This window comes from Fistularia commersonii, chromosome 8 (genome assembly GCF_037954325.1).
Source record: "Fistularia commersonii isolate RoL2024-O1a breed Wild chromosome 8, RoL_Fcom_v1.0, whole genome shotgun sequence".
In the NCBI taxonomy this organism is placed as follows: Eukaryota; Metazoa; Chordata; class Actinopteri; order Syngnathiformes; family Fistulariidae; genus Fistularia; species Fistularia commersonii.
Window position 1 is genome coordinate 17,248,321 of NC_141291.1, and position 25,871 is coordinate 17,274,191.

General features: G+C 39.9%; 1 protein-coding gene across 2 annotated transcripts in view; it reads left to right on the forward strand.

The window, feature by feature from the left end:
• mmp16a (matrix metallopeptidase 16a (membrane-inserted)) overlaps nucleotides 1–15,368 on the forward strand; it is a 75,443-nt gene extending 60,075 nt beyond the window's left edge. For both annotated transcript variants that reach the window (XM_086151451.1, XM_086151450.1), the window contains 4 exons: nucleotides 5,613–5,751; nucleotides 9,279–9,429; nucleotides 9,867–9,982; nucleotides 13,067–15,368. In XM_086151451.1, the coding sequence (XP_086007577.1) occupies nucleotides 5,613–5,751; nucleotides 9,279–9,429; nucleotides 9,867–9,982; nucleotides 13,067–13,401 (741 nt within the window). In that variant the 3' untranslated portion in view covers nucleotides 13,402–15,368. The remainder of the gene's footprint in view (nucleotides 1–5,612; nucleotides 5,752–9,278; nucleotides 9,430–9,866; nucleotides 9,983–13,066) is intronic.
• The last annotated feature ends 10,503 nt before the right edge of the window (nucleotides 15,369–25,871 follow it).

Consider the following 25,871-nt stretch of genomic DNA (forward strand, 5'->3'; position numbering starts at 1 on the left):
AGGTCATATATCTTATCTTTTCTCGGAAATTCAGGAGGGCAGAAATAAAATATATAGATACACACATGTATGGAGGCTTTTTACATGTAATTTTCTATCAGGTAACCGTACCTTAGTTTTATCATTAGCTATTTAAGACTGCATAATTCATTGCAACACTATTAAAGGGTTCAAAGTGTTCAAATGGATTTTCAGAATTATTAAATCTATTCTTGAAGGGAAAAAAAAAAATCCATGTCTATTCACAGCACATGGGATTTTTAAATAAATGATAAATGTGAAACGTCTTCTCGGGTCCAGTCAGACACCTGATCTCTGCAGACTCTAGAAAGAGGAAAAATGCCTGTCTGCTCTCTTCAACTCAAAACTGCCCTCATATTTCTCAGGCTCTCAGTCCGACACAGTCTGTATTAATGGAAACTGCCACACTCTTTATCCCTCCTCCATCACCCTCGGTTTGCCCATAAGTGTCGTGCTGGCCACATGAGACACTCTTACCTTGATGTAGACAGTTTTAGGGCAGAGGATTCTGGGACACCAAAAGGTCTCTTGCTGTTTGGGATCTGCCTCTTGGCTGTTGATGTCAGGAACACGCTTAGGTTCTGACATTCATTCATGAGAACAGAGTAAGCAAGTGGGCTTGAAGCTGTCCTTTCCTCTCAGTATTTTCCTCTCCTTTTGGGTACCGGCAGGAAACTGATCGATGGTTCTGCAACAGTGGGGTATCTGGGTTAGAAAATAAGACAATAATCATTTATCCTTGATTAATCCCGGTGGGGTAATTCGTTCTCTGCAATTAACCCATCATGGATGAACCATGAGCAGTAGGCTACCGTCCACCAGCGGAGCAGTCAGGAGTTCAGTTCCTTGCTCAACAACACTTCGACACTCTAGGAGGAGGCGGGAATCAAACGAGAAATGTTCGGTTTGACGATTGCTCTACCTCCTGCGGCACTCTATCCCCTTGTTTTTTTAAATATAGGTGCGTGAGAACAAATACATATACATTATATATATGTATGTGTCTCTGGGTGTGTGTGTCTGTCTGTCAGTTTGTATAGTCAGGATTTCATCATTTGTGTGTGTGTTTGTAGTATATTGTTGGATTCATGAATTGCTTTCAACAGAAAAAAGGGGCTCAGTTCTGAAATATATTCCCGCGCTTGATGAAATCAATACCACATACCATCTGTATGGTGATAATGATGAAGCTCATGCCATGAGATGACGGACCGTTTTAACATAAAGACTGAAAACTGATGAAAACATCCACCCCTCCTCACATGCAATTCGTATCTTATATAACGTTTCTTTGTTAGCTATGATGAAGGGGGTTATTTAGTTGTGAGGTATGGAATTTTTATCGTACACCATTCTTACCACTTCTGTTTTATTCAAACATAATGTTTAATTCCATGTTTTAGATACTTTCAAAGTATTCAGCATGTGAAAATGTTCAAAAGAGAACTCGAGTTTACTAATACTCTCTTCCCTGATCCCAGGCTTTAACCGGACACCTAATTACTCTGAATTATTCACACCTTCAGTATCCTCATACTAAAGCTGAGCAAGTGTAAGCTTCACATTAACAGAGCCACAGGTCAGAGGAACTGACATCCTATAGCCGCTGTCTGTCAGGTAATAATCCACACACAGTCAGACAAGGAAGCACACATTGAACAACAACAGACAATGCTGTCACTGATATAGAATTAAGTGTCGCATCATCGCTGTAGTCGGGAATAACTTCAAAAATCCACCTCAGACTGTGGGTGGATAAGGCAGGAACCCTTGGATATAATACACATCAAAAGACATGGGCTGTGTGTTGTTATACAACAGACTACAGTAGATCACATTATTGTTTAATCTTCCTCTGTTGCTTAGTTTGGTTTAATGAATACAGAGGTAAAATGCACTCATGTTTTAATGATGCAAGGCTTGCCAACAGCCTTTGTTTTATCTTAATCCCCACTTCATTTTACGTTGTTAAAACTGAAGAAAGACCAAATTTCATCTTGAAAACAGTAGGGTGCTTTTCAAATGTCACATTGATGAGATACGTAAGGCAGAGAATGTGACACTTTTCTTTTTAAAGATATATATCCAATGTATCGTTGTAACTTTTTATATTCCCAACCTAACCACTGAGGCTATTTATCTAACGACTAAAAATGGAAAAAATGGGACCAAGGAATGAAGTTAAAAATTAATGCTATTTCATACAGGGCTGGTGCTGCTAGAAATAACACCTCGTCATGAAATGCGTTTTAAGCTCCAGGGTTCTGTCAGGCTTGTACAAGTCGCGATCCAACGTGCCTGCAATACACAGACTGAGTACTATGCTTACTTTTCCAGCTGTTATCATCAGCTGCTATTTATGGGCTCAGGTTAAATACTTCTATAACTTTTAGAAGGCTGTAATTTGAGTTATCAATCAGGAATAATTTATTATAATACAATGAACTTGAAATGCTGACGGACTGGAAATAACAATTCAGGTTTCGCACATTAACACCAAATGACTTATCAAATTTTCAACATAGCAATTTATAAATAATGACCTGATCATTTCTGTCCGCTTGTTAAACAAACTCACAGAGCAGTAAAGTGTCATGTGCAATTCAATTTACTATCCATTTAGGATCCAAAACATACCATGCTTTTATTATTACACGTGTATAAAAATTTGGCAAATGCATCCACATATGATGACTGCAACCGTACATCCAGAGTTATGATTCATCCAACTATCCACTTATCAATCTTTTGCCACATATATTGGATCAGTTTGCAGCGGTCTCCTGGTAGGACAGGCCTGTAACACCTTACCAAATGCCCAAACCACCTCATCCAGCTCTTTGCCATGCTGAGGGGCAGTGGCTCTACTCTGAGCCACTCCTAGATGTCTTAAGTTTCCCACCCTATCTCGAAGGGAAAGCCCATAAAATGCCGCTTGTATCCGTGATTTTGCTCTTCAGGTCACAATGTAGAGCCCATGACCACAGGGCAGGGCTGTGGATCAACCAGTAAATCAATGGTTTGTCATTCTTTGCAATGACCAACCAAAGCAGATCCAACTGTTGGTCCACCGCTCCATTCTTCCCTCACTTGTGAACAAGACCATGAGATACTTGTTATCCTTCACTTGGGGCAAAATCTCATCCCCTGTCGGAGAGTGTAAAACCACCTTTTTCAAATAGAGCTTTGACACTGGTCTTACAGAGACAGAGTAGCCCACTGGTTGGGCAAACTCCCAAGGTCCTTGCTGAGGACACTGCTCCTTAATCCGAGGTTAGGACTGTCCGGCAGACCTTTCTCCCTGGGATCCTTGGCTACCAGGGAGGTGCGGGAGTATGTTCCCCACATAGTTTGAACAAACCCTATGGTCCCCCCTCTGCGGGACCACCACTCCAGTTTGCCGTTCCAACCGGTGATTTGAATTAAGGATTTTGCTGTCTTGTGAAATAGGATCTTGAATCTCACATCTGATAATTCTGTTTTTGGGGACATTTCTGTTATTTCTGCTCCACTTCAGCGCCTTTCTCAACTCTGAAGAAAGCATCGGTGAGGACAGCTTGCAATATACATTGTTGTTCCTTGCTACTGCTGTGAAAGCATCATAATTGAACATGAACACTTTGAGGTATAATTTTCGACTTCTGTGAAAGCTTCAACTTATTGTGATGTTTTAGACATTTCTGTAATTGCACTGTGACTAAACTGTTGATTCCTGAGCTTTATATTTTGAGAGATGTTTGGGTGGTGAGTGGGTGAAAGAACATTTTCTGTAATAAAGTCAAAACGATTCAATGGGCTGGATTACATAGTTTGATCTGTTTTCAATTACTTGGCCGTGTCTTCTACAGAGGAAAATGCTGAACAATTGCAATGTGTGGAGGCAGTAAGTGTGGAGTGAGAGAGACAGAGGAGGAGTTGGGCTGAGAGACTTGGGGAAATAAAAAGGGAGAGGAGGAAGAGTCCATGGAGAGTGGAGAGTCCCAGAGAAACAATTGGATTAGATGGAGAGAGAAGGAAAGGCAGAGATTGTTTGATAAATGAGCTGTTTATTTAGCTTTCACTGTGAATGAAACAGAGTATGATGATGGGTTGTCTCCTCTTTGTGTCTGTGTGTCCCTCGCCACTCGAGGTCAGGCATTTTTTTGGCCTCAGTGCTCAGCGCTTTCTGTGGATGCAGTTGGTTGTGCTTTGCCAAAGGGTGGGACATGTCAATGAGTCCAAATGGCTTTCACAGCTGGGTCTCCCCCTGGCTTCCTCTGTCATCAAGTTTCATCCAACTTCAAAAGGACACACCTTCCACTTCACCGAGCTCACGTTTCTTCCCCAGAAGGAAATCCGAGACCTTTTGCCTCTCGTAACACTCTTGGCTATCACCTTGCTCCTCTCCTACAATATTTTTCCAGTATGATCTTGAAGTTCGCTGTGTTTTTAGTGACAGTTACATTGCCTCTCCAGGAAACATGAAATAATGTGGTGGATCCTTATAATGACAATGGCTGTAGAACCAGACAGCACCCAGAATTTGTCATCGTCATCATATTTGGTTGACAACGTGAGTACTAACGGTATACAGAACTTAAGACAACATTTTTATGCTTTGTAGCCAGGAGACTTGAATATAAATCATGTGCGCACCATATACTATATAAGCTCAACAGTTGTGCACCTTTAAAGAAATATAATACCATCCCTTGAGGCCTCCCATTGAAACTGCACTTGGCGAGAATCACATAATGTCTGTTCTTTCAACCGTTTGCCTCAAACAACAGCAATGAAAGCAACCCACGCTTAAAAGCAAGTGCTCCAGATGAGTCACAAATGTACTGAAACCACACAAAAACAACAAGAGTCTTTTAGGGCGGCGATACACTGTCCCAACAATGGCTTCCAGAATGTGAGCAAACGATACTCAAATGTTCAACTTGTGTGGTTGATACAGGGAATTCACATTTCTGTATGCAAAGTAACCTGCCACATCTCATGATAGACGCAGGAGAGTCACTTTACTATCTGTAAAGTGACTCTCCTGCATCTATATTTACTCTATGTAAAGTGAATATCCTGCCTCTACCCTAAGATGTGGCAGGTTCTAGCTTGTTCTCGCTTGGTCCATTTTCTAACATTTGTGAAAATTGGTAGATTTAGAATTGTCCTGTTGACAGAATCACAATAAGCTATGGCCCAGACCAGGGATAGACCATGAATATCCAAGGGACAGACCATGACCAGTCAAGGAACAGACCATGACCAGCTAAGCTTTAAACTTATTTTCAGTTACAAGCATGACAAAATAATGTCAGACCATCCATTATGATGACCTGTTTTCAACAACTTGTCATTCAACTATTTGGTGTAATACATCTTCAATTTATTACCTCTTTACCCTTACTTCTGCTCCTGGGATAGAATGGATTAGTGTTTATTGCAGGTACAGTTTATGGGAGGATTTAAAAGGCTCGGGCTATTTGCCCCAGAAGTAAGACTACTGCTGTGACAGAAAATAAAAGTCTAAGAAAATTCCACATGGGATTATATAAATGGCCTCCGAGGTTGTACGCATTCGACCAAAATCCTCTGTGTTTGTATTTCAGGACCACTGGTTTTGGCGAGTGAGAGATAACTCCGTAATGCCAGGGTACCCAATGCTCATCAGTGTTTTCTGGAGAGGTCTGCCACCCAAGATAGATGCAGTCTATGAGAACAGCGAGGGCAAGTTTGTCTTCTTTAAAGGTAAGGCCAAATGCTGGAACGTCGTTACAGTGTAGAGTTCATTCCTTGAAAAGCATCCCACAAGTTTAAGTCATGTTCCATCCTGTTTCGCATTACACTCCCGTGTCATCAGCCTCTTATGTTAATCAACCACAGGAACTAATAGATATATTCTGTTTGCATGGTTTTCATATTGTCTTTTTGGTGAACTTTACATGTCTTTTCAGTATTGTGCATGTGTTTTCTATAAGTGCCCGCTCTGAGAAACAAACACGGTCCTTTCATCTCTACTCACTGCTGAATGTTATCAAGCTTACTGACAGGACTCCCTTGATCTTATCTGTGTCTAAATTCACTGTAAATCTGTAGAAGATTAAACCAATGTTTTGCTCACTTGGTTGGCAAATCCAACATAATCCAGCAGCTTTGACTTTTAATAATGTTGGTGTTAACTTTAGCGGTAGTAGTAGTACTGTGTTTTAGTTGAAATCTTAAAAAAACAAAAAAAAAAACCCTTAAAACTTAAGCTAGAATTGATAATAATGCAAAAGTCTTGGCAAGCACGGTCATGATAAGTGCGGCACAGCTTTGGTGTAGCAGCCGTTTGATTCCAGATATTCATGGATTACATTTGTAAAAGGCTGTCTACATATTACAACCCAGACAAAGCTCATCTTAAAACACTGAGATTTAATGCTAATTGTCTAAAGCCTGCTTAAAAGAATCAGCAAATGTACGATTATCATCTGTAAACCCATTTTCGTGGAGTCTCCAGAGAAGATGGCAGGGGTGAAAGGTTTTTTTTTGTTTGTTTTTTTTTTTAATTAAAGAACACCTTGGTAAGCATTGACAGCCTGTGGGAATAAAGACTACATATCTGCACTCAACCCAATTTCTATTTTCAACATCCAAACAATTACTGGAAATGCAGACTGCTGGTGCCGTCTGCACCACAAGCTCTGCAAGTCTGGCTTTGTGTTTTTTCACCACCCTGCTCTCTTCTGAGTAACAAGCCTGCACTCAGATTTAAACAGAATGACATTTCTCTTTGAAATACCCACAGCTGATTTCCCCGAAGTCCTTATTCCATCATTCACAACTCTGAATACCAATTACAAAGAAACAAACTTCGACACTTTGATTTTCTATCCCTTTCGGATATCTGCTATGAGCCCCTCGTTTGACGAATTCTAAATTTTGGAGCCTTGTACGGAAGCCGGGGCTGATTAGACCGCTGCTGCGAGTGCCGCAAAGAGCAGGTCAGTAGGCAAACACTTCCTTTACAAAGTAGAAGTACATCCAGCCCATGTTATTCATTCCTACTGTGCAGCTGTGTGAACGTCCGCTGGATATCTGAGTTATAATGTGGAGTCAGCTCATCTTTTCAGAATGATTTGCAGCAGCCTAAGCTTTTGTCTGCTTTGCTTATCAGATTGAATGATTTTACGGAAACAGAACCTGCAGGCAGGAGTTAAATGATTCCATTGTTTAATCCAGCCAGTTTCAACTATGCAGTATTTATTGAAATTCAAGCATTTTTCTCCTTTGTGGCAAGGACCAATAAGACTTCTGTTGGTGCTAAGGAAAGACAGACCTCATTTACCTCCTGCAGTCTTGTCTGAGAGTGTTTTTTTGAAGATTAGATTAATGAATAACTCAGCCAGTCAGTAATGGTGTGTTAACTGCTCGATAAATAACGCAAACAATTAAATATTAAAACCCCTAGAAGTTCAAGTTATCTTCAAGTTATGTTACAGAGGCCCACCAAACTGGCACTTCACAGAACTGATGCAAATTTACTAAGGCTGCATTAATAGTTAAAGAACATTAGAGCAATTGAACATAAAGACAGCAATAGCATTATAAAGTTAACATTTCCTCTATGGGAACTAATCACAGAAGCATACAAACACACACACACACAGACACACACACACACACACACACACACACACATAAACCTTTCAGAACATACAGTGAAGCTGTTTTGTATCAACATCTCCGTCTCCGCTGGGATCACTGGTGTTTGCTTACATGATTTAACATGCATGTGCATGATCGTGCAGTATGTATGTGTGTGGCCTGCGTAAGGAAAAAAAAAGGAATCCTCATCCCATGCAACACTTGGTACACTCTTAAGGGCAGGCTAGGGATTAGTTGTTACACTGCAGCAGATGCTGAAGCTGCTGCTACATCAAAGCAGCCCTCAAAGTTCTGAAGATGAAGCCAGACTTTTATGTGTAAGGCGATGCAAGTTGGCTCCGTTTGGAAAAAAAATGGAAAAGATACATAAATAAATATATAAAAAGAGTAAGAGAAAGAGGGAGAGAAGGAAATAAGAATCATCTTTGATGACTATTGTACAGTAACATATGTAGTTTATATTACATTTTAATCAAGGTGTATTTTTCTGTACTTATTCACGTTGTGTGTGCAGAAGGGTGATGGGGATGTAACTCAGAGTGATGCCTAGAGAAAGAGATTTACTGAATTCAATGCCTCTTCTCTATTTTTAATTAATTTTTAATTAATCATTTACAGGCCTGCATGTAAAGGGAAATTAGTGTGTCACGAGTCAGCTACATTTGCCGTCCAATTGTTTTCCTCTCTCAGTGGTCTCTATCATTTCCTCTCTCTATCATTCTGGCCTCTTCCTATTTGCTTTCTTTATCATAACACACTTTCTCTCACACACCCAGACCACCCCTTACTTCCTTCAGGCTTGCAATAACCCCCCTCCTGTGACGTAGAAAAGCACTTCCTGAGGTCACCGCGTCATAAGCGAGCTGTTAATTACTTCTCACGAAGGGGCATGCAAGGAAAAGTCTGCATGACTAAGAAAAGACATAACCTCTCCCGGAGAGAGAGTGTGTTCATGTTCACTGAAGTAATGACAGCAAACTAGATTTTGCTGGCAATTTACAAACACAGTTTGATGGTTTTGGTGAGTTACAGATAACGCCATAATGTCAGGGTACCCAACCTGCTGTATCTTCGTATCCATCCCGAAATTGTGTTTGTCCTTTTTTAAGACCATTTCGTAATCGTTTTCACTTTTGAAGCCAAATTTGGGTCTACTCTTTTACAGTCCCGAGTTTCAGTCGAGTAATCTGAAATGGGGAAGGATTAGTTTTCCCTTAGTAACCAATATTTACAGTGAATATGATGTTGAATATATCAGCTCTCTTAAAGCACTTTTATTTTGCTGGTTAATCACACATAAACTCCGTCACTGTTAAATCTCTGAAAATTGACATTTGTACTACGACTGTTTCTCAACTGACCTGCTCAAACTCCAAAGTTCTGTTAGAAATTCTAAAGTGAGGGCAGTGGGACTCTGACACGATGTAGGCCAGGTTCAAATCATGACAGAAAAAAAGGCAAAAATCATGTTCAGCAACCCAGGCAACAACTTATTGCCTGGCATTTATTACAAGGTCTGAATCCATCCTTGTAAACCGCCTCATGTATTTTACCTTGAGGTTAATCCTTGCCATTACTGGTCCTCCCTTTTTTAATTTGTACTCTCTCTCTTCCCTGGTGCGTAGGAAAGCAGTTCTGGGTGTTTAAGGACACAGTGTTGCAACCCGGGTACCCGAAGGACATCACCCAGTTCGGCCATGGCATGCCGGCTCAAAGTATCGAGACCGCTGTGTGGTGGGAGGACGTCGCCAAGACCTATTTCTTTAAAGGGGACAGGTAGGTCTGAATATTTAATAATGATTTGGCCTTATTTAAACATGAACAATATGTCCTTAAATTCGTCTGGTAAAATATGTATGCAGTCTAGTGTTCATATCATTTTGCAATGCATCGCTTTTACATGCCCAGAGAGCCAATGAGATACTGTGAACTTAAATACATACTGCATTAAGATGAGCTGACCTTGATTTTGGCACAGTGCACGTTCAATCTTTGTCGTCCTACATAAGAAGTGATTACAAATTAAAGGCAACCTACAGAAAGGGAGGACTGAATCGTCATTTACACCACATTTAAAACACACATCATATCACCAGATAAAAAGATTTAAGACCGTAGCAATAGGTGTTGATATGGAAGCCATTTAGTCCTATATCCACAGACACACCCCACCTGCTTTGTCTTCCTGTTATTCATCATACACTCTCATTTAGATACTGGCGATACAACGAGGACATGAGAACCATGGACCTTGGTTATCCCAAACCAATCACAGTGTGGAGAGGTGTGCCTGAATCGCCACAGGGGGCCTTCGTGGACAAAGCCAATGGTAGGATATGTTCCGGCCAATACTCTGATTTGGCAGTAACAGTGTTGTTCACGTGCCAGGCGGCATAGATTTCAGCTGGTCACACTGTGCAGGAGGTAAACCAGGATAACATTGATTGAAAATTGCCCCAGTTATTATACTGTGGCCCAGCAGGTGGCACGGATCCATAAATGCTCTACCCAGGATCATAGTTCAATACAATGTATATGATGCACATGGAATATCAGAGGAGGTAAACTAGCCTAGAATTGCGTCTTTTTTTGATTGGTTTCCATTGTAATGTTTTCATACGCCAAATCTTCTGTTTGTCTATTCAGCTCAGTGTGTTGTTAGACCCGTTTTGGTTCGGATTACAGGAAGCAGAAAGGACAAGACAGCTTGCTTTCACCGAGAGTAGGGAGGTTTGATTTTTAGCCCGTAAAGGCCCATCAGATAGGGGGAAGTGAAGACCTTTTCCCGTTGAACGCAGTGTGCCAGGTGGTCTTGGACCTGATTCTGGCTGTGCCTGGCTGGGAATAAGCAGGACAGGTGGTGTTGAACGCTCAGGCCATCTGTGCTCGGGTTGGCTGCCAGATCCATAGCCGGGCATGTCTGCCGGTGAGGCCAGGTGGAGCGGGCATCAATCAGAGCATGAAGGGTGGATTGTTATCTGAGGGAATGATGGGCATATCACATGTTCTATTTCTTTCTTTATTGACCTCCTTTTTTTGGCAGGGCGTTGCCTGTGTCAAGTGGCACACTCACAACATTGACCCAGATAAGCAGGCATAATTGAGTAAGCCGCTGCCAGTGACAACGTGTGTGAAACAACACGTTTCAGAGTCGCAGACTGTGGTCAATGTTATTTTGCTCCACGCTGACTCAACCTCATCCTGTTGTCAAAGTACTGTAATTGAGTGCTGTTTTTTCATCTGCAGGCCTTCCATTATTTCACCTAATCATTATTATTATTTAAATCTAAAAGATATCAGTAGCTGTTCTGTTCACATTAGCTCACAATAATTGTCATTAGATTTGTAGGAGTTTTTTTTTCCTTTTTTCTTATAGATCCATTTTCAAGATGTCAGATGTGAGACTACATAGTTCACCTACATATTCACCTTCTTGTGCACACATTCTATCCGTCTTGGTGGAAACCTCTGTGCCAGCCTGCTCACCAGGTGCAGATATAGCTTCAGTGCCTTACACAGTCGGACAGCAAACCTAGAAGAAGTTGCTTGACCTCCTCCCAGTCCTGAGACGCTCCATCCCATCATGTGTAATTTATAACCGGCTCCACAGATGACCATAAATCACAGATGAACACACAGGAATTCATACAGTACTTGTTCCGTCACTTCACCGGGAACACATCTTCCCTTCACAACAAGACCTAACCCTCCTGTACGAAAGCTATCTCCCAATCTGACTGGAAATTTAGATCACTTGCGGTCCTTATTTCCCAATTGAGAAGGGTAGAAATGAATAATAGAGAGCCGGGCTGTCATACTGAGGTGAAGCCCCATTTTGCTTGGCATATATTTCATTTGCAAGTATTCCAGGGACAGTGACTTGTAAAAGGCAACCAACTTTATTGGCAATTCCAATTATGGATAAGTATAACTGGAACAAGAGATCTTGCCACAGTAAAGCAGCCTTTCCCGTACATCGAGTCCTTTTCTCTAACCCCATGCCATCTTATTCATCTAGAAAATGCGTACAGAAATGGTTACAATCATAGAAAAGACATATACACTCGTTCTCTCTCACTGTTTTTGTTGCCTTATACAGTCACGGAGGGACAAGTGTTACCAAGTGACCCCCATTCCCCCCTCCATTGAATGACAAAAAACTAAATAATCGCTAACTTACTTTGACCATATTTTTTTTTTTTTGCAACATCATTAATTGGTTATATGTTCTCCCTAGGCCAATAAAGAAAGCATTTTTTTTCCCTTAATAACTCAACAAAGCAGCTTGCTTGACATGTTATGTTGGTGTACGTTATTAATTGTTGTGTTACACTCCTGGTCACTTGTTTTGGTCTTTTCTGATTCGTTATGACCTATACGTTCTCACATCCAAGCCTATGTCAGATACAGACGCATTAGCACCCATTTTTTCTTCATTTTTCTACAAACAAGGCAAAGCGCCTGTTTTCAGGTGCCCTCCCAGTGGAGGACCGCAATTTTTCCGATTATAAGGTTTAGATATCAATAAAGACGTTGATGTGTGCATGACACTCCAGGTTTATGTAACGCTAAGGGAATCTTACCCTATTTGTCAGACTGTTGACACATTGGGAGTGAGACCGTGTTCCAGAGACACATTGGAGACAGAGATAGAGCTGAGAGATAAGCGCCTCAAAAGCCTTGAATAATTATACATATAATGTCTAGGTATACTGTATGCTTTGTTTCAGATCAGAATTTTTTTTTTCTCTGTCATGTCAAATAATGCAGTTGTGTGAGAGATTGTTCAGCATACTAATTAGGAAGCCGATTTTCCCGATGTGAAAATGAGCAGAGCTGCTTGGCAGATGTGGAATAAACGGACACATTGCTTTCCAAATAAAACCAGTCTAGTCATTTAAGCATGTTATGGCAGTTTTTCACCCAAAATAAGTATGAGACTGTTAGGTCAACTCCATAAAAGGAACAGCCAAGCCAAAACATCCTTTGTTTTGTCTTGAGTCGATTCCTTTTTTGCATGAAATGCAATGTTTATTTTTTGGGTTTCTTTTTTTCTAAATTGAACTTGAGCAACCGACTTTCCCGAAATGTGCCCATTTTAGATAGAGCCTATCTCTTAGCCCACCTGTCTTTTTCTGTAAACGGTTTCGTCTTAAATCCATACTTGCAACTATTTACACAGAAGTTAATTTCCCGGTTACCCATTACTGAAAAAAAGAGCTCACTTTTAAACTGCTAAAATGATTTGAGCAGCCATGAGTACTCACATTTTTCTTAAGATTCCCTCCAGAAGTCTGACTTCTCACCTCACTGCGTGGATTCAAAAGTGTACCCGAAGGTGCAACATCGGCGTTTGGTGAAATTCAGCCACAGATCAAAATGTACTAACTTTCTTTTTCTCCTATCGCCCAAGGTTTCACCTACTTCTACAAGGGGAAGGAGTACTGGAAGTTCAACAACCAGTTCCTCCGAGTGGAGCCAGGATACCCACGGTCCATCGTGAAAGACTTCATGGGCTGCGACCTGATACCGGTGGACCCCGGTCGGACCCCCACCGAGGACGGTAACTCAGATGTAGTGATCGAGCTGGACAACGAAGCGAACACAGTGAAGGCCATCGCCATCGTCATCCCCTGTGTGCTCGCACTGTGCCTGCTAGTGCTGGTCTACACTGTGGTGCAATTCAAGAGGAAGGGTACGCCACGCCACATACTGTACTGCAAACGCTCCATGCAGGAATGGGTCTGAAACAAGATGTGGTGGAACTGGATGACAGCCCTCTCATCCGGGGAGGAGGACAGTGGACAACGTAAGCCTCCTCCCCCTTTTGGGCGAAACAGAGGTCTTTCGTTCAGACCCAGAGAAAAAGTCAAACTGTCGGTGGCCACTTACATTCAAGGCACGACACCAGAACTTCAAGTTGACTCTGCCGGCCCCCAGCCTTTTTGTTTTTCTCTACCAGGGGGGAGCAGAGGGGCAGTTTCTTGGAGGATCTTTGCCTAAAATGACCTTTAGTCCCAGTCAAAAGAAAAGAAAATGATAGAAATAACAGAGCAAAAACAACAAAAAAAAAAAAAAAGTGGCCAGCTTCACTTTGTATCTCAGAAACGGTCGTCCCTCCCCCTTTCCTCTGTCTTTCTTTGGCCGACTGCTCTTAATCAAGGGGGAGTGAATTCAGGGGGACACACTCTCTTCCCACAGGGCAGTCATTGCATTGTCATCTGTCATATCAGGTGTTGGTCAAACAACAATTTTCTATTTTATAATTGTGATGCCCCTCCCTCCCCCCCACTCTGTGGTCAAAAGAAAAAAAAAAACAACCAAACAAAAAAAAAAGAAAGAAATAACACATATGTCCCCTTTTGTATTGTTTTTAATTATTCTCTTTTTTTAATTTTGATTATTTTGATAGAGGAGGTCCTCACTGTTCCCTTTAACACACTCCTGAGGAAGAGACATAACTAAACCAAATAAAATCTCTCCAAAGAGGATCACTTTTTTTTTTTTTTCTTTTTCTTTTCTTCTTTCATCTTCAGTTCATCCTTTCTCCTCTACTCTGGATCTGTGCAGTGATCGAGAGCCAGGGAACTCTGACTGTTGTGGCAGTCTGTTTGAGACACAGGGGCCAAAATTATTCTGCAATATTTTAACTCGCCTTAATTATAGATCATACTACTTGTGCTTGGTTTTGCTGTACTTTTATTTTTGATTTGTATACAGCTTTGTTCGTTTGCAAACAAAGCTAATGATAGCTTCTCGTGATTGGTATTTCAGGATTTATAATGTTACCCAGAATGCTCGGCACTGGCTTGCCGAGCTCTCGGGGATGGTCTATAAAAGAAGTCAGCCTGTATTTGAGAATAATGTGTAGTTAGTCGGAGGGTTTCGGAGTAAAGCCACTATTTTTTCGTGTTCTATTTGTTAATGTAAAACTTACTTTATCGTTTCCCTGTGACTTAAATCTGGCTAATGAAAAGCTTGAGAGTCTGGTTATTGGATTTGGTTTTTTTTTCTTAATTTGTTGCCCAATATTTCCCTTTGTTTTGCGCAGAGTCAGTGTGAATCAAAAAGTGATCACCCTGTTCGGTATTGTGAAAGGTCAGTTCGATTTTTTTTTTTTTTTTTCCTTTTTTAAATTTCATGACTTTCTAAACCTGTCTACTGCCTTGTTTGAGAGCTGACAGAACCCAGAATGATCTCGTCTATTGACGGAGGATCCACGAGCGAAACACCGAGTCCTGTGTCAGCATGCATACAAGCATTTACACCCAACTGGTTCTGCTCAAAGTGGCTTTGGAACCCCTTAAAATCTGTGGCCGTTTCATCCTTGAAATACTGTTTGCAATTGTTTTGTACATTTTATCTGTCCAAGTAATTGCCCTCTGCTTCAAGGTACAATTAATTGAAAAAAAGGAATAATAAATAATAAGAAAAAACAAATTAAAGAGGTACATTTGGGAAATTATTGGGGGAAGTAATGGGTGTTTTAATTCAGTCTGCTTCTAAACCACCAACGAAGCAGCTCTTTAGTGTCCTCGCTGCTGAGGCGAGCAGTTTCTGAATGTGTGTCTGTTTTCATGATCCAGACTGGTTTTCTTTCTTTCATGTTATTCTTGTTGAAGAAAATTGGACTCACAGTGAATTCTTTGTGTAAGACTTTGGGACTACAGAGCATCGTTGTCCTAACAGAATGAATAAATTGATCCATAACATGATTAAGAGCTGTCTTCAAACTCTCTAGTCATCTTTTGACTGTAAATATTATGAGTATATGTGCTGAATACAAATGCTTCTTTTTTGCAAACAGTATGAGTCCCCTTTCTAAGTTTAGGCTGATAACATCTCTGAACTTTGAAATAATGCACATCACGCACTTGACATTCTCGCAAGATGTTGCGCAAAGGCACTGGAGTAATCAAAAGTTCTAAATAAAAAGATAAACGGTGTACATGACACTACAAAGCAAATAACCCACTTGCAAAACCATACATTTTAAAATGTTAGTGTACGCCACAGATGTGTCGGGAAAGTGTTAAGAAATACAGGGGATTGTTTTTTTAATAAAATGCCAACATTTTCATTTATAGATGTACTCAGGTCTACAAACCAAAATAGATGTCCCATTTAAAAGTTAAAGGAGCAACAAAGTTATTACAATTCATTCCAAGGTGAGCAGGAATGTTGTTTCCATGCCTGAGAACAATTTCAGAAATGTCAAAAAGAACAGAAAAATGACAAAGGAAATTAAAAGTCTCTCAAATTTTGAAAATCACTGATCACATTTTATTAATTCTCAAAGAAAGCAGAAAATGTGTCTAGATGTAAACAACTCAATAAGGGGGTGTCGGGGTGCTCATCTCATGTAAAAGGAAAATATTTGGTAAATCTGATTTATCCTCCACATAAAGAAATAAGTGACATTTCTTGTCTGACTACGGATTGTAAATAATACAGTAATAGATAGATAGATTGCCTAATTTCCAGGAGGGGGGGGGGTCAACTTAAATTTACATCTTGCAGATGCCTTCAAATGTGCTTAAGTTACCAATTTATGATAAATGCCATTGTGTTTGTCTATTTTATATCGTGCAGAAAGGGGCAGTGATTATGGTCACAAGAACTGCTCGCAGAAGTATTTTTATGATTTTGTGATTGTCCAAGATGGTGCACCAAGTCTTATGATCCCTAAAGTCAAACATTCTTAGCCTGCTGGCATCATGTTTGATAAACTCAAGATCTTTGTGCTCAGTCCATATCATCAGTGCCTCATTCCCCCAAGTATGCTCTTTTCAAGGAAGTGCACGCAGACATACCTGTTGATATATAGCAGAAATGGAGGGTGGTGGACTCTTGTAATTTTATAAAAATCTGCTCAGCGTCACAAAAAGCAAAAAATAAATGATGGACTATCAGGCTCGATCTTCCATGTCGTGGTTCAAGAGCGCAGACACGAGAGACTTCTGCCAACATTTGGTTTCGCTACAGCTGCCTCAATGGAAATTACGTGATTAAACAGTTTAGTTCTTACAGACTTCCAAAATGTATCAGGCCATTATTAGACGCTTCTTTTATTGAACTTCTATAAGGCACGTCATTTTCTATACATCTTTCTATTTGATAGACATTAGTCTATCTGGAAAAGTCCAACTGCTGTGAAAAATGGTACAGGCGCAATTTCAAGGCTATCAACACCAAAGTCTTTCTATATCCTGGCTTATTAATTAATCCATTATACATTATAGCCCAGCGCTCACCATTTGAAGACCTTTATTACCTTCAGTGCCACAATTGCCCCATTGTGGGGCCAATAAAGATTAATGTAAAAAAGAAAAGTACACCGCAGATAAAGCGTTTCAAAACTTCAAACTTAAGAGAGACGGATATCCTTTAAGAGAGGTCATTGAAAAATAATTGGCAAGGATGTAAACATTAAAGGGTCATGATAACACTGAAGTAGTCATCAAATTTTAATTTTCGCCCATGGAGACCAATAATTTGTGATATTTTATTGACAGGCTGTTCATTAAAGTGTGTTACTTTGTTCAGATTTCATTTAAGCTTAAACTTAGCAAATTCAACTTGTCAGAAGTGAGCTTCTGGTGCTTCTTGAAATTAAGGTATCCGAGCGAAGAATGGTGGATGGGGTCAGCAGCAACAAAAAAACTAAAAGTTTCCTTTTTTTATTGAGAGTAAACTTAAGTAGGACACTGTAATGGGTTGCTATGCTTTATTGGGATGGGGGTAAAATAGTAATCAGGGTTTTAGACATCCTGTCCCAGCAGTGCATTTCAGCCATTCGCTGTGGACTGAGTGCTAGCTTTGAGTCTCATCGTTTCTGGCAAGACAGAGGTCAAGCCAGTTTACTGACTGTGGTCAATTAATGTGAGTGTGTGTGTGTGTGTGTGTGTCTTTGTGTGAGCGCATGTGTGATGAAATTACACTCTTCATTGGATGTCATCACTGGACTGTTCAGTGATGAAATTGCCTTTTTCTGTTAAACAAAGGCATTAAATGCTCAGCTGTGTTTCGATTGGTGCTTTTTCTTGAGCCTCCTAATCATGCACAGTTCATACTCGCCTCCCCAATGCAAAAAAAAAAAAAATATGTGTTTCTATTTCTGTTCCTCCTTATGTAAGCAAAGGTATATTAAGATGAGTTAGAACAGTGCAGTGCACGTATTGAAAAGATCAGTTCGCACGCCCCATGATGTGCGTGAAAGTGAAAGTATCATGCTTCAGAAAGTGAATCTCTTGTTTGCGTGCTCAGATAGTATGTTTGGTGCTAAACTGGCACATGCTTTCCTGAAATGTCATTTTTAATCCAACCCCCCCTCCCATCCTCCACCGCTGTCATGGCCTGGCAAAAGCTGAGTGATTACAACCGGTGCCGAAGGAATACATTTTCATTTAACCTACGCTTCTCACTCTGCACTGCTTAATGGCCCCTTTTTTACGTTAAGGACCATTTATCTTAGCGGTCGTTCTCAGCACACAACAGTGAAGGAGCTTAAAGGGGCCCGTTGAAGGTCAGCTGTGGTCAAGCTGTCGCCTTGGCCCCGGCAGTAAAATTTGAAAATATACTGAGACACCCACGAAGATGAATGGTTGTTTATTTGTATTTTGCCTTGCAGCACAGAGGCTGCTGGATCATCCATCTTCACAGATAACGCACCCAAGTCACTTGCAACCATATTGTTTCTGGCCTTGTCTGCTGTGTATCCTAGATCATTGCAGGCATGATGAGACGTATTGTATTTGTGATACGGTAATTGTCTGAGACAAGTAGACGTTTGCCTTCGGCCTTCAGTCATTCAGTAATTAATTAGCAATTCGAACACAAAGCATGTCTTTAGGTCATTATAACAATCATTTTCTGACTGTTCAAAAGTAAAGTTTATCATCCTTTTTGATTGATTTTTTTTTATCATTCCAAACCTGACTGTCTGAAAATACAGTTGAATTAAAAAAAAAAAAAAAAAAAAAAAAAAAAGAGATGCTATATTGTAACTAAACCCCCACTCCCCCCCCCCCCACACCCTCTACTGTGATTTCTAAACTATGAATAATATGAAATTTATTAAAGTCCAAAGCATTTGCACAAACTGGAACTCTTTTATTTGTTATTCATTTATTAATTCATTTTTAACTTTTGCTTTCAATCTCTTCCTGTGTACTACTTTTGCTTGGACCTCACCAAAGGAATTTTAATTCTATTCAAGAGCTTATAACCCTGAAGGTAATCAAGGTTTTCTCTAAAGTTTGCCATAATTAGAAAGTTTTCATACCTTAAGTTTTTAATTTACCCTGAATTCAGTCTGCTAGGACCTAACTGTTGAATATTTTGTATTCCCTTAAACAGGGTTTATTTAACATTTATATGGCCAACATATCCTGTATATTTTTCAGTATATTATTTATTCATTGTCTATGCCACTTATCGTGTTTTCTGTGTTGCAGGGGTGCCGTTGTCTATGCTTCACCCTGGACCAGTTGCCAGTTGATCAATATAGACAAACAATCATTCACATATCTGGGCAATTTTGGGTGTTCTAGGGGTGGAAACCGGAGAACTCCAGAGAAAAATCCCCCAGACACGGCGAGGACATGCAAAGTTCCCTGTCCGAATCTACCCGGGGACCTTCTTGCTGTGAGGCTGAAGAAATAACCACTGTGCTGTTATGCCGCACACTGTACTTATTCAATCTAACTGAAAAAATAACAAATATTGTTGTTGCTTAAGTCAAAGGTTAAGAGAAACAGTAGGAGGCCTAACATATATTCTAATGCAATAACAATACTACTACTACTACTACTACTACGAATAATAATAATAATAAAAATATTTTCTTCAAGCAGGAAACTTGATGTCGTCTTTCTATATTTTGTTGTGTTACTGTTCCTTTAATGGTCAAAAAGAGAATGTATCTTGGTGTGTGTCTTTCCACCAAACCAGACATTCCGATTATTCACAACCCGATGTTGATGTATGACGGAATTTGTGTCCTTTTCCCAGCAAGACAACCAAATGACTCTCCATCAGTATCGTTCATGTCTCGTGATTATTTTAATTTACCGTTTCAATGTTATCCACCATTGATGGGTGGATTTTATTCCGCCTATCTGTAACACAGCAGCAGTGTTTTTTTCAAGACTCTTAAAGAATTCCAAATTGTGTTGCCGCTGGTTTCCCCTCATAATGTTTCTGTTGGTTCATGTCTGGTTCTGGGTTGTGGCTGTTTTAAGCAGTAATACTATCCCTTCATTCATTTCTGACAAGACAGCTCAACCCAAATCCTTATCTTGATATGAGTCTGGATATGAAAGAACCAACATATATTTGTTTCTGCCCCCAGAAGGCGGCGTGGCACAGGAGGTTTGAGCGGTCGTCCTTGGAACCGAACATTCCCTGTTCATCATACCTTCAAAGGGGTGAATAGCGCTGCGGCAATTATTTTTTCCATTTTGGTGGGGAAATAGAATAGCTACTGTCACTATTTGGAGTGTGACAGATGAAAACCAACTCCCAATCTCCCTCAAGTCCATTCTGAGGCAGAGCCTGTCTCCTCATACCATATAGACCACAGCCCGCCTGCCATAAACCACCTCTGCATGGATGGGGGGATTCAAATTGATGGTAAAAAAAAAAAAAAAAAAGTACAGTTTCAGGCCTACCACACTGCACAGAATGATATCAAATGTACAAATCAATGCCACCAGTGTACTGCAAAGATTTCTCATCTAGAAAGAAAAGATACCCATTATAGTGTCTGCTGGTTCTGAATGTCTGAATGAGCTACTCGGACCAGACGTGTAATCTGTTTCCAATTTATATCATTTCCATCACTCCTTTCAAATGGTTTGTTCACCGGCGCTGCAGCTTCTCACCGAATTCAGCTTAGAACAACACCTAGATGCATATGAAAACATACCCAGGGCATGTTGTACATTCCAGACACTCAAATGAGGCACATTATGCTTTTGTTGAAAGTATATCTGCACTCGCAGTATTAGATTTTATTCCTCTTGCTGACATTTTGTTTAGCCCTCCTGCCATGTTTTGACTGAAAGCTTTCTAGGCTTTGCTTCTCCAGCTGTCTCTGGCTGGGCCGTCATGAAGTCTATGTTCACATCATTAACTTCAACTGTCTAGGTCTGGTGAATTGAGACAGATGAGAAAGGCCTTAATGTAGAACAGATTAAAATGAATTAAATAAAATAGTTCTTTGATTTTCACCCCGCAGTGTTCATTTGGTATTCCTCCCAGCAACCACTTGTGTCAATGGTTTTGGAAGTAAAGATGACAAAATTGAACTAATGAGATCTGTACTGCAGGAATTGCCCTATTGTGTCGATTTACCCTGGTAAATCGACACAATAGGGCTACTGTCGGGATAATTTCTTTACGTTTCGATTCATTTGATATACAGTTCAACTCATAGCTATGAGAATGAAGAAACTGAGAAATTGAACTTCAAAAGAGCAATGAGAAGTCTGTCCATAGCAATCTGACTGTTGCAGTTATATGCTAATGTTCATTGTGCTATAATATCATATTCTTTACAGTTATAAGAAGCCCAATGACCAGCTGATATAAAAGCCTGGCCAGGATCGACAGGGTCCTTGTCTGTGTACGTTTGTTAAGAATCCTTCGTGAAATTGTGGATATTCATGGCCTAAATGGATCTCGATGGATCTCTGCAGCTCACCAATGTTTTTACTGTTTCTTTACAATATGACTAAGGCCATTCCAGAAATGACCATTCAAAATGTGCCTATGCGTGGGCTGGGTTTGATATCATATATATATGTACACGTATACATACATACATACATACATACATACATACATATATATATATATATATATGTGTGTGTGTGTGTGTGTGTGTGTGTGTATATATATACACACACACGTACATATATATGCATATGAATATATATACAGACATATATACACACATTTAACACATATATATGCATACATATATATATACATATATATATATATAGATAAATATACGATCATGAGAAAAAAGTCCTCATGTTTCTCTGTGCAGGACAACATGAGAGGACACTGAAAAACAAACAAACAAACACAACAAAACAGAAGGCTCTTGATCAAAATCATTCGATGAATACATTTTGGGGGATCATTTTTGATTTTGTTGAGGCACAAACATTGAAGTTGATGTGGAATGAAAGTCAGGTTGTTATTGTTCAGTGACCGATTCAGAAAGAAAGTTCATGACCCTGATTCCAACCGTCAGCTCTAAGTTGAGTAATCCTGGCTCTAGAACAGCTGATCAGAACTCCTCAATTAGCCATAAATATGTTCAGTCCGATTGATTCTCTCTGAAGAAAGAAAAGTAAACTAATGTACATTTTACAATTAATCTTACAAATCAGATTGGTGAAGTCCAAGAGCAAAAAATGAAAATCACTCATATTTATTGTTATTCCCAGTGAGAAATATCTCACATCAATCCAAATTATAACTATAAATACTGATGTCCATTAAAGAGCAAGTCTGGCTGACACACTTCTATAGTTAATCCTTAGAAAAAAGCTCAGCTGATTCATGTTGTCACACCTAACTTTTTAATTTTTTTTTTATGAGCTCCCCTTAGCATTTTCACCCCTCTTCTTATTTTCTCCTTCACGGGTCAAAAGATCACGGTTTCTCTGGGGTCATCTGGAAAAATACCTCCCCCAAGAGGACTCTGGTTTTCAGTCATAACCTCCCAATGCCGTCTCCAGTGAATTCCACAGCCGTGCAATTTAACTCACATGTCACATATGACCTTGGGAAGCTGAAGGTCAAGGCCGATGAACAGTGTTTCACATGTTAGAGCTGTTAGACAAACACCTCTAAATTGTACATTTTGTTAGCCCAACCTTCGTTTCCAGGAGACGGCATATTTGCTTTTGAAATAAATTAATCCGCTAAAAATAAGTGACGCCTTTTATTCCCATAATCATGTGTAAATAATGTGTAATACCTAATACTTGTAAACTATAAGAGGATTTGGAGGGAAAAAAAACAACCCCTTCTATTTTTTCAAACATAGACATGGGTAGAAACACATCATTACGGACTTTGCATTTAGACAATGTTCCAATTGCAGGTCTTATGTTTTGTTTTGCCTTTATTTAATTTGATTTACAAAAGCTATGCAGTCTATGATGCAGTTACATGCTGTGTCGCACTTAAATGTCACATGATGTGCAGATGCATGGAGAGAAATGTAGATGCCTGGCAAATTACTTTTTCACCAAGTATGGGAGGTCTGTTCAGCTTTGGATTATTCCACATATTCAAAGTGTGTGTGTGTGTGAGAACAATAAACACTATGGCTTGTAGAGTTGTAAACAACAATGATAGTATCATACTTGTGACCTTAGGCTTTCCCATTTCAAGTTTGAACACACAAACAAATGCCATTATTAAGCACCAAGCAAAAGGTTTGCCATGGAAGTTAAATTGTTTAATCTCACACTCTCTATACATATAATTGTCACATGATCAGACTGGCTCTGCAGTGGAGCAGACAAGAAGGTGAGACCAATAACTTTGTGCTACCTGGAATCTTCAGCTTTAAATCTGTTTCACACTTGTGCAATGTAAGAATGCGGTGTGTAAAATCTGCATGGCAGTTTGTCATGTGATGCCTGCACACGTGGGTCAGAGCAAATCACTAGCATTCTTCAAGAGCATTTTCTTCCCAAAGAAAGCGTTTATCTCACGATAGCGTCTGCGTCCTTCCAATCAAACAACGAAAACCAGACAACGAATGTCTACAGTGGTAATATTAACTACAGCGTAATAATCAGACCATAATGCTGAAGCTATGACAAGTATCTACCCTTTTTCTGCCAAGGTTATCAAGTAGATAATACTTACATTAACATTTTAATAGTATCCCTAAAAGGAAGGGATCGGGAACAGCTTTCAAATCATCTGTATAATCTTCTGTGGCTCAGATTGTGATGTCAAGAGTGAATAATGGAGATTCATGGTCAAATGCACCTTTGGCCGGTAAATATCCATTTATAGGTCCTTCAGAGGATGAGATAATAGCATCGCAATGGGCAAGAATTCTCACAAACCAACATACATATGTTAGGTAAAAAAAAAAAAAAAGGATATATTTCAAATTACCATTTTTTTCTGTTTGGATGTAACATCGTTTCACATATTTTACATCACGTATTCACGAGCACAGTTGGACGTCTATCCACTCTTTTCCAAGCTATCACATTAGTAACGCTACGCCATATTCTACAAAGTAGAACCTCATTCTTTCAAGTGTCAAGAGATCACATGCATCATTTCCAATGCAGCGTTCTCTTTCACACTGGGAAAATGATACAAATGCAAAACAGGAATGCTTGTATGCTTACTTATATGTAGACCTTTGTCTTCTTTACGTGTGTGGTCTCGTTTATGTGGAGTGCAAACCCAAAGAGAGCCTAACAATGGCTGTTTGGTTGCGAGAGTAGGAAAGCACATCCCAGCCTGCTTTTATAAAACGAAATGAAATAAAATAAAATGAAATGTAAAAATTGTCATGAGATGAGTAATAAAAATGATAAAAATGTTCAATTGTTCGATAAATAGTTTCGGAATTTCTGTATGGAAATGCTCTGGAGTGAAGGACTTAAATGTCATAAATATGTAGGAAAACTTGATTCCGCTTTCTGCGGATATAACCCCGCATTTTTTTTCCCTCCGCTGTCCAAACGGAAACAGCATGAATAGAGAGTCATGCTTCAACCTATGTAAGCCAAAACATGTCGGAAGTGTCTGTGAAAACGTAAATGACAGTAAGGCAGGATAAAGTTAACACGCTGTCTGAGACTGACCCTGAGCACAGGGTCTTGACTGCAGATACAGTGACAAGCTTTAAGCAGCTGATACACTGTTCTGTCTCTTCATGGGCCGCTCATTAGTGAAGCAAACACTCTATCCACCCTGACTTCCATATAGACGGGGGGAAAGGAGGAGATGGTGAACAGGAAGTAATGATCTATGCTGTCCAGGTAATATTAACTCCATTGATCAAGCCATCGATTGGTCAACGCCCTTCCTTGAAGCAGGCATACGCTGGCACTGGATAGTCCGGGGTTAACCATACGACGTCCGTGCAGAAGCATCTTTGCTCTTCCAGAGGCTGTTTATTTTGTTTGTTTTTCAGTCTTCGGAGGACCAGTCAATACCTGTCTCCTTGCAAATTAAGAAGAATCGGGCCTAAAACCTTTCTCCTCGCATTAAAAAAAAAAAAAAAAGGATTGGCCTACAAACTTGCACTTCTCCAACTTTGTTATCTCTCTTTCCTCCAGCAAATTAATTTTTTGACCTACACATTATGAACTGTTTTCATTTTTGGCTGAACAAAAGTGAGAACATTTTCTTTTTGATTGATGACCACCTCTCAGCATGATGTACGAGATTCCAACACAGAGGCGCCATTATGTAGCTTTAGCTATTTGTCAAACCTGTGTAGATTGTTCCCTTACAGTAGCAATGTAGAGGGAAAGGGTTAAATATTAAAAGAAATATTTTTTGAGATCTCTCAAAATCAGTATGCATATATGTTAACTGTGTCACTGCAAGTTGAAAGAGAAGGAATAGCTGTGTTTTTCCAGTTTTTTATTTACCTTTCTCATTATTCCATCAATGATTTTAAACCACCGGTATTATTGGGAACTATCATACATGAACAGGAATCAAAGGATCCAGAAAGGGAACATAAAACATGAGCTAAATGAAACAGTCTGAGACATTTTTAGAGTAAAACTGTATTGAAGAGCAATAATAAACTCTCAGGACATCTGAAGTGGAATATTTGAAGTTCACGCTGGGTTTCAGACAGGAAAAAGAGTGGGCTGAGGCTGAGACAGACTTCTCTCGGTTTGTTGTTGGAGCTGCTCATCTTTCCAGCCCACTTGCAGCACAGATGGTCCAACCAAGCGTGTTTTTCTGTGTTGAAAGTCATATGTTCTGGGTTTTGAGACTGCTGGTGTGATCATACTGTCATTAGCCCCAGATTTAAAAGGGAAAATTGTCTCATTCACCATAGCTTGTTACAAAAAACATCAGCGAATACAGCCCGTGAGTAAAATATCTGAGTTTTGTCATAAAGTTGCCGTTGTTTCCGATGAGGTCTACACGTGTAATGATGAAATGCTTTTCAGGGCAAACGTACGCATTTTCTCAGT